Below are 11,605 nucleotides of genomic sequence, written 5' to 3'. Positions count from 1 at the left end.
GCTGGAGAGATGGCTCAGTGGTTAAGAGCACTGCTGCTCTTGCAGAGGACCCAGGTTGGATTCCCAGCACCCACATAGTGGCTAACAACCGCCCTAAATCGTGTTCTGGGGGATCCGAGGCCCTCTTCTGACCTTCTCGGGCATTGCACAACATGGGTGCACTTACCTACATGCAGGCAATACACATAAAATAAAAATAATGAATAAAGGCTGGGCATGGTGGCACACGCCTTTAATCCCAGCAGTCAGGAGGCAGAGGCAGGTGTATCTTTGTGAGTTCGAGGCCAGCCTGGGCTACATAATGAGTTCCAGGACAGCTGGAGCTACAGGGAAACCCTGTCTCAAAAAGACAAAAAAAAAAAAAAAATTCGGCTTGCTTTCCCGCTCCCACTGTAGCAGCTGCAGTTGTGCTCTCTGCAGAGGAGGTGGTGAACTGAGACCGGACCAGCCTGGGCCTTCTCTCAGTTAGGCTCTGGCTAAAAGAGACCCGAGAGGCACACCCACACCCAGGGAGGAAAACGCTGGCAATTTTAACATAGGAAACAGCCACCACTCTCTCTCTCTCCCATTTTCTATAAAAAAAAAAAAAAAATAGTTTATTTATTATTTTAATTTTATGTGTATGAGTGTGATGACTGCATGTATGTAAGTGCACCTATGTCGTGCAATGCTTTCGGAGGTCAGAAGAGGGCGTCAGATCCCCTGAGTTATGAAATGCTGATGTAATGAAATGCTTCTTCTAAGTATGTGGTTATTAAAAAAAAAGTCAAAAATTCAATAAAAAATAAAAAAAAATAGTTTATTTATTATTTTAATTTTATGTGTATGAGTGTGATGACTGCATGTATGTAAGTGCACCTATGTCGTGCAATGCTTTCGGAGGTCAGAAGAGGGCGTCAGATCCCCTGGAACTGGAGTTATGAATGATTGTTAGCTGCCATGTGGATGCTGGGAACTGAACCCAGGTCCTTTGCAAGAGCAGCCAGTGCTCTTAACTGCTGAGCCATCTCTCCAGCTCCACACTTCATCTTTTAAATGTTTCCTTTTCTGAGTTAACTTTTATTTCATACCAGTCACTAATGGCAATGTACATTCTGTTTCTTTATAGCTTTGTGATTTGTCAAAATAAGATGCAAATAACCTTTGAATATCTGCCTCAAGTGTAGCTTGAATCACACATAGGAACTAATGGTAAGGATGTTCACTTTTCCCCATGGTGGCACCTCATTTATTAATATTCCTTCTGTACATTCTCCCCTAGTATCTTGTGCCTCAGGCTCAGAGATTGTCCTTCCTATGCCTTATTATCTGGAGAAGGTTTAACTTATGGAGAAAAGCCTTCTTATACTCAAAAAGGCTATCTGCTACTAGTATCTAAGTGAGTGGATCCATTTATCCTGCTCTGAGCATTCTTCAGAGCTCCCTCCTACTGCTAGAAAAAAAGTGAACTAGTTACCCAGACTCTGAACCTAAAATTCAAATTGTTTTCTGTATTGCAAATGGTAGTTAGATGCTGTATGAGTTGCTTGTTTTGTTGTGATAAAACGCCCTAACAAAAGCAAGTTAAGGAGGAAGAATTTATTTTGGAGCAGTTGGTCATGGCAGGAAAGTCCCAGCAGCAGGAGCAGGAGGCAGCTGGTCATGTTGCATCCCATAAAGAAGCAGAGAGAGATGAATACTACTGCTCAGAGGTATTTTCCTATTCATTCAGTGCAGGACCCCAGTCCATGGAATGGTGCCACTTTCCACCTCAATTAACCCAACATAGATAATTCCTCACAGACATGCCTAGAGGCTAACCTAATCTAGATAGTCCCACACAGGCATGCCCAGAGGCTAACCTAGATAACCTAGATAATTTAGATAATCCCTCACAGTCATGGCAAAACTTGTCTCATATCCTGTCATTTATAATCAATATTAACCATCACAGATGCACTTAAGGAGGATTAATAGTATTTTACTAAATGTTAAACAGGTTTGTGTAAGATGCCATGGAATTAAACCATTGACAACACATTTTTGAAATTACCATTCTGAAAATGGAAGCAATGTAAGGTTTCTATTTACTTTCTATTGCAGGTCACAAAACATGGCCATAAATTCCTTCTGTTCTCCAGGGGATGCTGCCCCTCTACAATTGTCATTGTTATTTTTCCCATTTAGAGGGTGAGCCCATCTTTTCTATTCTTTGCCCTGTATACTGCTTTGACTAACAGGATATTGCCAAAAATTATTTAAAGAGAAGCCTAAAAAATTCTTGCATGTGATTTGTATGTCTTCAGACTGGAAACTCTATCATGTGATCAGCAATGATTGTGAATTTTTGGTTTTCAAATGCCCAGGGCATGGCTAAAGAGAATTATTTTTTAAAGGGATATTTGGATCCAGCTACATTTAATAAACTCTAATACTTACTCCTGGCTTAGGTATCTTCTCAAATTCCTTTAATATGAGGCTCTTTTCTTCCTTTAAACTGCCAAAAAAAGAAAACATCAAGTTTGACAAATTACAAAAGAGTACGCTACTTCTGTATTAATAACGAGGTACGGGCTATGGGGAGCGTCAAGGGGTAGTGCTAAATCCTCAACTGGGAAGCAGAGGCAAGCGAGGCTTTGGTGCCAAGTTGATCCCTGCTGCTCAGACAAAGTGAGAGAAGAGGGAATAAATCTTTGTCTTCTTTTTACCTACAGTCTCCATGCACATTTGCACATCTGCAAACCCGACTCACCCTGTAGTCTAGAGTGCCCAATCAGAACATATGTAACATACATTTCCATATAGGGAGGCAAAGAAACTAGAGTGTAATGAGGGTATTATATAAGACAACTCCCTGCTTTATAGTGGGCTCAGCCTTTGGGTAGAAACCTGTTGGGTCAGCAGAAAACAAGCTCTACTTCCTGGTATAAAGCCTTGGTGTCCTACCTCTTTATAAAAGTGTCCTACAACAGTGACTTCTTGCTTTCTCTCTCAGAACCATTCCTAGGCTTGTCTACAGGTGTCCTGGTGTCCTCTCTTGATGATGACCTTGACTCTCACAGGCCCACTTAGGTGCTTCCTCCTTCTAGGCACTCCAACAGCATCATGCAGTGCAGCAGCTGTCTGGGCACTTAAGTTACAGCTCTCCAGGGACACAGTCCTCCCTCTGGACTGAGACTCCTTCCAGGTGGGATCTGGGCCTTTTCCTCTTCACATGTTGCTTCCCTGAATTGCTACTGTGGTCTCCCAAAGGATCTGCCTTGCCTGCCTCCACCCTTGCACAGGAGAGTCACTTCTCCATTTGCAGTGAGGTGATTTTTAGTAATATAAAGAAGATTCTATCACTTTCCTGCTTAATGGTATCCCATCAAACCTGAATCACTACTTGTCATCTGTTTTCCATGACTGTTGATGCAAAAGCATAGTTCTCACCTCACAGGGGAGAAGACGTAGTTTATTCTGGAGCCAAATGTGAGTGACCATGGCCCGGGAACACAGATTCAGGTTACCCCAAATTTCATCCAAATTCCATGTTCCAGCATGGTAACAATTGCTTTACATTTTTATAGTAACAGAACAAAGAAAAGTCATAAATCAAGACACTTTTTAAATACATTAGAGGATGCATTCAGTAGGTGAGTCACAGCAAAGTGAGGGTTTTTTTCACTATAGGTCCCAGGTGCTATCTGATGGCATTCTTAGCTTTATGATTGGTGAGACCGAGTGGTCTGCTAAGATAATACATTCTAAAAGGTTTTTTAATCTGTTAGTCACAGGATGTTAGATCAGAAACAGAGGTGGGTAAGGAACAGCTGTTTAGGGGGCTAAAGATGGCCGGAGATAAATGGTAATTAGACTCTGGACCATTCCAAACTCTCCACTGTTTCCGGAGTGATAATCAGTTGGTCAGTCTTGCAGGAAGTTCAGTCCAAAGTGCAAGAGTTCTTTTTGGGAACTTTTCCTTCACAATGACCAACATTTTACACAACCATTTCCTTGTCTTGCTTTAATTTTCTGTATAGTGTTCATCACTACCTCATATTACGCTATGTATTTGCTTGTTTCTTCACCAGAAAACCTGCCCCCATGTGGGCGGGGGCCTTGTTCTGTTGACACTGCACATAGTTGGCACCCAATAAATATTAGCAGGAATACACAGAAAGACTGACATTGGTTTCATTCCTATTTTCATTATTTGAAATACAGAATTTATATGCTAAAATAGCTAAAGATATACACACAGAAATCTATCTGCCTTCAGAATGACTTACTGTTTCACATTCTTCTATACCCGGTCTGGAAAAAATATTCATGGAAATTATGGAAGGGCAGACTCCGCAGGTGTTCAGTTGTGAAAAAGGGCTATGTCAAAAAGATCTTTTTGAATTTGACATTAGCATGCCTGCAGGGTACGAATAGAGAGGAGCACCACAGAGAGCATCATAGGATGTTGGAGCCAGAAGAAACTTAGCAGACAGCTTTGGACACTCAAGGAATTAAAGAATGTCTCAGGTGGAAGACAGAACTAGAGCAGGAGCCAAATTTAAATGAAGATGATATATGAGGACTTGAGAATATGCTTTTCAATTCTGTTTCCACCACAAATTGTTTTAAACTCTGATATGAAATCCCAAGACCACTAACGGACATACTTTGTCTATACTTCTATCTCATGGTCACTTGGCCAAGTTCAGACTCTGGCTTTGGCCCTGTGACAAACACATCACCATGACCCGTCATATCCTTTGGGTTCCTGGGTATGGAGGAGAACTGCACTTTATTCCTTTCCTTCCATTTGGATTGGGGCCATGAATGGAAGGAAGTGTCATTTGTCTTCTCAGCTACACTGAACTCAGAAGACATGTGAGTCAGTTGGCGAACACATAGGGTGGAGGCTATGTGACTTTCCTTGGATTATGCCGTCAGCCAGAACACAATTTTATGTTATTCCACTGACACTGTAAGACTTATTTATTACTGCTACATAGCTTAGCTGAAGCCTAATCTTTTTTTATTCTCTTCTGTTTCCATCTTTCCAATTATAAGTGATGACTTTCAAATCAGTGTCTCCAACTCAGAATTTCCTTTGAGTGCCAAATGTTAATTTTCAATTCCTGGTTAGTCAATCCCAGACCTCTTAAGTTAAACTTCCTTATTTCTTCCCTTCTGGAGCCTCCTACTTCCCTACTCCCTCTCAGCCAGGGCACCTCAGTTGACTTCTTTTTTTTTTTTTTTTTTTTTTTTCCAAATTCATAAGTTTGAGAGTCACTCTTGAAGTTTCTTCAGCCCTTGCTTTTTAGAAAAGCATTTCTTCAGGTTTACTCTGTTTGAGGTTCACTGAGTTTATTGAATCAGTGGCTTATTTCTTTCACCAAGCGTCGGACATTATTGCTTCAAATATTTTTTCATCGTTACATTATTTTTTTTTTCTGTAACTCTGACAAGCAAGAGTTAGATATTTTTCTGCTGTTGTCTCATGTGATCCTAAGGCTCTATTTTTTTTGTTTTGTTTTGTCTTTTCTCTCTGTTGCTTAGATCAAATGACTTCTATTTATTTTTAAGTTCAATGATTTCTGTTATTTTCAACCTTCTATTCAACCTACCTATTGGATTAAATTTTTATTTTATTTTTTATTTTTATTTTATAAGTGTATGTATCTTTCTGTTGTAAAACTTCCAAGTTTAGAGAAACACTATTGGTTGCATCCAAGGACACTTATTTTTGGAGCAGCACTGCCTTTTACAGTGAAAAATATTTAAATGTCTCGAATAGGTGTTCTTTATGTTTATCTATTTGTCTGAAGTGTTTGAAGTCCTTGTTGGCATAGGTATATTAAAGATACTTAAGGTTTTTGTCATAAGAAACTCTGCCATGCTAATGTGGATGTCTGTTATCTTTTCTCTTGGTTGATATCTTCTTGGTTCTTTATATGAAAAATTTTATATCATTATGTAATGGGATTCTGGGTCTTATTTAGAGCCAATGAAAGCTGTTGCTGTTTTCACTTAGTACACTTCCTAGGTTCAGGTCAAAAGGTCCAGCCAATCTTCTGGTGGCTAGAGTTTTGATACTGGTTTATATAGATAGCTTTGCATTGCTATTTAGATCTTCCTTGTGTCTGTGCCATCTGTGGACAACCTGGGGACTGGGAAAGTAGATCACTTAGTTAGTCCTCAAGGGTTTTGGTAAGTTGTTCAGGCCAGATTCATAAATGCTCATCTTGAGGGCGAACCCTGAAGTTCATAAGCAGCTTGGTGAGCTCACTTTTCCAAGCTCTTCCTTACCTGCATCAGTACTTTCTAGATACTTGGATCTTCTCCTTTGTGACTTTCAGTCAGAAAGGCCGTGCTGTGTACCACCATGCACTTCTGAGCCTTTGCTCTCATCTCAGGCCAGGCAGTGGGAGGCCAGAGAGAACAACAACAACAAAAAAAAAACAAACAGAAAACAACATCAAGGGGATTTCTCTGTTCCCTTAGTAATCACAGTTCCTGAAGTAACAAGCTTCCTTCCCTCAGAATTTTGGGTCTTGTAGGCTCCTGTAGGTTCCCAATGAGTGTGGCCTCTGTCACTGGGGCTTCTGTATTGCCCAAGAGCTGAGGTGAGAATGTACAGAAAAAAACACACACAATAAACAGAGGGCTTGGCACTCCCTTTGGGCATGATGAACTCCTTTCTAGCTGTGCTATATCAAGCAGAGTCAGTAGTTCTAGGAACAAGGAGCCAAAGGGACTGTACCCTGCTTTATTTCTATGAAATTGTATTTGCAACAATGTAAATTAAATAGTGTCACAGAATGAGCCCCACTGAATTTAATATGGGTTAGTTGTTTGGAGCATAAATTCAAGCTGAGTTTTTCAGTTTTGAGCATTTGCAACTTTGTTTTCAGAGCTTGCAAAATGGGCAGTGTTACATTTTCCACATATCGATACTAAACTTTGGGCATACTGCCACCAGGGGGTGGTTGTGTGCTGCCATCTTTTGCTTATAAAGGCGACCCTGAGTTTCAAAATAGTGACATGAAGCTGTCTCATAAGACAAGACTTGTGATCATTTCTTAAATATAAAATATTTTCTTTAAACAAATACAAAATTGTTAATTCTCTAGAACATTTAAATCTAATTACTTTATATCCTGGAATTTCTTACTAAGAAATAATGATTGATTTGTCCTTTAAATGATGTATGTTTCTGTTTATAAAGATTTTAATCTTATCTTTTTAGACCATGGTTGAGCATTTAAATTTTCCCTGTATCTTTAGTAAAATTATATTAAATGTGTACACATGGTTGGGCCTATTTTTATCTAACAGTTATTATAATATTTTCCTAGTTGCTAAATAGATTTCATAATTAGTAATTTAATAGCTATTTTCAAGGTTTTCTACTAGGCATAAATACTACAATAAAATAATCCTAAATACTATTTATTGTATACAGAATCTACTACATGTCAGGTAGCTTTACCTGTGTCTCTGAACTTCACAGTCTTCACAGGCTTGCTATGTATTACCTTTGTTGTACAAATGAAGAAACAGAGGTAAGTGCCCTTCCAGTCACACAATCATGGCTGAGACAATCACTGTGACTCCTGAATTCTCAATGCCAGTTGCCTCCAAACTGCATTCTACTGATTTTCAAAATTCAAACCATTTCAAAGTTTCACCTTTATAAATAATGTTGTAATGTTGAAAAAAAAAAAAGAGTAGCATTTAGTCTGGTTTTCTCCTGTTAGATTTGTACTTTTGCATGGTATGTACTTTTGCTTTGTATGTGCCTCTTGGTATATATTAACTCTTAACTCTCTTCCAATTTACTGAGTCTTTAAATTTAATGTTGCATCTAAACCAGTGGTTTATCAAAATGTAGTCCAAGGATCTGTGGAGTCCCTGAGACCCTTTCAGGTAGTTTTCCAGGTCAAAAGTCCTTTCATTATAATTATATAAGACAATATTTGTCTTTATCATTCTGTTGACTTTTGCACTTTTTTTTTTTTTTTTTTTTTTTTTTTTTTTGAGCTTTCGTGACTGAAGGAGGCTTCAACATCAAAGCTCCTTAAATTTCTTTTCTGCAGTAAAATTGTCCTAACAGAAACGGTGTCATCAAGGTTTGTGGTTTTCAGGATCTGTGAACACAGAAACAATGCACTGAGTGAGGGGCGGCATTTGTTGTAAGGAGACTAGGTGTGAGTGGGTAGAAATTGTGAGACCGCAGGTTTCTGAACCTATCCCATGATTCTCAGTGTATAGGCTTTCCAAAGCTGGAGTGGGCTACTGTGCTTGGTGTACCAGACTCAGACTGATCCTACGGGGGACTCAGATGGGTCTAGCAGAGTCAGGGCTAAGAGCTAGGTTTGAGATGAATAGTTCTCAAGCTCCAATTTGAATCAGAAACACATAGGAAACTTGTAAAATATTCAACACCAGGGCTTTGCGGGGCTTTGGAGAATGTGGGAAGAAAGCAAAATTTTAGTTTTGGAATTCGATCTACCTTTTGAATGAGAATCTCAGGCGCTTCTCTTCTTGCTACTTGAGGATTACAACCTGAGAAACTTTCAAAAAACTTGTTGCCTCAAGAACAGCAAAAAAAAAATGTTTTTGAAGCGAAAAGAAGATAAAAATTAAAAAAATTGTTTTTTTCTGAGCCGTAAGCTTTTCCTTATGAGCTAGGACCTACCTGACTGTAGTCTGTTGGGGATTCCAGATGTATTGCTAAAATCACCCTTTAGAGGTCAAGGGAAGTAGGGAGGGGCACAATTGAGAACGAACTATAATGACACAAGTGTATGAAAATGCCGCGATAAAACCCATTACTTTGTATGCTAACCTATTTTTTTTTTTCTTTTCTGATCATTTTGATGAGAACAAGAGACAGAAATTGGACAGGTAGTACAGAGCCCTCAAAGCTGCAGTTCTTAATCATCTCTAAATGAGCACCTCTGCCTAAAGGCTATGCTGATCAACTGACTCTGAGAGGAGGCCCCCTGCACACGTGGTTGAACCAGCTGGACTGCTTAGATTATCCCTTCCCCTACCTCACCCCAGATTCTGCCATAAGTCCATATAAACCCCCACACTAGTAGCTCCATGGCTCCCTATTCTCTGCAACCCTCCTGCTATAGGGGAGATCTGCTCTTTCTCTCTTAAACTCCCACCTATGAATCTATAATAAATTTCATGGTCCTTGAATTTCATTCTTTGAATTCTTGAGACAAGACTCCAAAGACCACTGACTCAGTGAAAATTTTGTGCGACTGTGAGCGTCCAGCTCCCTAATGTCTGAGTCAAACCCACCCAAGTGCCAAGAAAGGCTCCGCTGCTCTCAGATACGATATTCCTTCTCACTTCTTACTACACAGGCTGTTTCTTGGTTTCTACTTTCATATCTTTATTAGATCAAGAACAGAAAATAACAGGGATGTTAACCATCCCCCAGAAGGTAAGCAGTCACTTAGGCCAGGGTCACTGCAGGACGCCCTTGCACATGCCCAGCTCGAGCATCTCCACTCTCATGTCCATATTGTGATGGCATTGGCCATGGCCTTGATTTCCCAGCTGACTAAGCCTTACCAGAATATGTTGGAGTTAGCCTGAGAGACACAAAGGACTTTCTGTCCAAATTTCAGGAATTACCAGAAAGCAAGGAAACCCCAAAAGAGAATAGGCAAGGTAAATGTTGACAAGAATATTAGAAAGCCTTTATCAGAGGAAGACTTAGAAAAATAATGACTTCCACAGTTTCAAAATAAGTTCTCAACAATATCTATTCAACTACTTCATCACTTATCTATATTTGCTAAGCTGAGTTACGTAGAGGTCAATTAAGAGGTCAATAATGAGTACTAACCCCAAAACGAAATCACAAAGCATGTATTAAAGACAACTAGCACTTACTAAAGAGCTTATGCTTCGTGAAAACAGAAGTGGCCAGATGTGGTGGCATCTTTAAGCCCAGCATTTGGGAAGCAGAGGCAGGCAGGTTTCTGTGAGTTTAAGGCCTGGTCTACATAGTCCAGGACAGCTACAGCTATAAAGTGAGACCCTGTATCAGAAGAAGAAAAGAGGAGGAGGAGGAGGAGGAGAGGGAGGAGAAGAGGGGGAGGAAGCAAACAAGAGATCAGTCAAATTAGAGTAAAATTCTTTTTTTGTAGAGTTCCTGAACATTATGTTGCTCTTGCCAGTCTCCAATGATTCAAAAATCCCTGAAGATGTCAGGGTGGAGGGTGTTTAATACTTGGGCTTCTATTATTTAGCCACTGAATACAATGAGAGTTTACTATGCTGGCCTGACAAATATCATCTGTATATTTGTATGAATAGCTTTCTCTCACTGGCTGAGTTTATTTTTATCTGTGGATGGAAATATTGACTTTTTCCCTGGGAGTGTTGAGTGAGTGCATTTCTGTACCGTGGCATATCAGATGTGTGAAGCAGTGAAATCGCAGCCCATTTCTCTTTCTGGTCTTTCCTTCGGTAGTACCCTTATTTTTAATGAAAATGAACTTGCTAATTCTTGAGCTGTTAATATTTGAGAATGCAAGGGAGTCTGCTCCATGTGAAGTGTCACGTATCACAAATTCAAAAAGAATGCCAGTAAACACTTCTGTAAATATGCCTTTTGACTGTTCTCATCCGGTGTAAGTCTCCATGCACCATCCCTTTCCTATCTTAAGCAGCTCTGTGAACAATTCGCCTGTCTATACCTAAAAGGCAAAGACTCTTTTTTCCCCTTCTTTCTTTTTTCTTGGCAAGAATACTTGGAAATTTTAAACAATTTAAACATCAGCTGACTTATGTTCCTATTACCCTTTCACAAAATGTCACGCATTCCTATTTGTAATACTAATGAACAACCACCAATTGTTTTAATTTCATTATTTTTTCAGCTAAAAGACTGCTTAAAGAGCACAGAAATAGCTCAGCTTTCTTTTTATAGATCTAACTGGTGAGTCTGAAACAAGTTTATATTGAAAGACAAAAAAAAAGCCTTCTGATTTTTTTCTCTATGAATAGAATTCTCTTGGTTAAACTGCCTTCTTTATCTATCCCTTAGCTGAAGAAAACAGGCTCCAAAGAGAGATGCCAAGACCCAAAGCTTGCAGGCTTTTCTGGAGGCCACTCTGGGCATTCATTGTATCTGCGCAGGACTGAATTTTATTTGCACTCTCAGAAATCTGTTAAAAATAGCCAGAGAGAGCCCTGCCACCTTAAATGGTAACAAAGTCTAGGAGGGCAGATGTCCTAGTTTGTTTCTTTATTGCTGTGACAAAACACTCTGACCAGTACCAACTTGGGGAGGAAAGGGTTTATTTGTCTTACATCTCCCAGGTCGCAGTTCATCAGGGAGCCCAAGGTAGGAACTCAGGGCAGGAACATGGAGGCAGGAGCTGGAGCACAGGCCATGGAGGAACGCTGCTTATTGGCTTGCTCCCTTGGCCCCTGCTCAGCCTGCTTTCTTATGCAACACAGGCCCACCTGCCCAGGGGTGGCACCACCCACAGTGGGCTGGGCCCTCCCCTCCCACATCACGCATCAATAAGATGCCCTTCAGACTTGGCCATAGGCCAGTCCAATAGAGGTAATTCCCCGATTGAGGCTCCCTCAACCCAGGTGTGTCAAGTTGACA

General features: G+C 40.1%; 1 protein-coding gene across 3 annotated transcripts in view; it reads right to left on the bottom strand.

The window, feature by feature from the left end:
* Ccdc146 (coiled-coil domain containing 146) overlaps window positions 1–11,605 on the bottom strand; it is a 169,281-nt gene that overhangs the window by 36,563 nt on the left and 121,113 nt on the right. For all 3 annotated transcript variants that reach the window (XM_029562356.1, XM_029562357.1, XM_029562355.1), the window contains one exon: window positions 2,419–2,476. In XM_029562356.1, the coding sequence (XP_029418216.1) occupies window positions 2,419–2,476 (58 nt within the window). The remainder of the gene's footprint in view (window positions 1–2,418; window positions 2,477–11,605) is intronic.

This window comes from Nannospalax galili, unplaced genomic scaffold (assembly GCF_000622305.1).
Source record: "Nannospalax galili isolate Female #2095 unplaced genomic scaffold, S.galili_v1.0 scaffold312, whole genome shotgun sequence".
Lineage (NCBI taxonomy): Eukaryota > Metazoa > Chordata > Mammalia > Rodentia > Spalacidae > Nannospalax > Nannospalax galili.
This window is presented reverse-complemented; position numbering and strand designations above follow the sequence as displayed.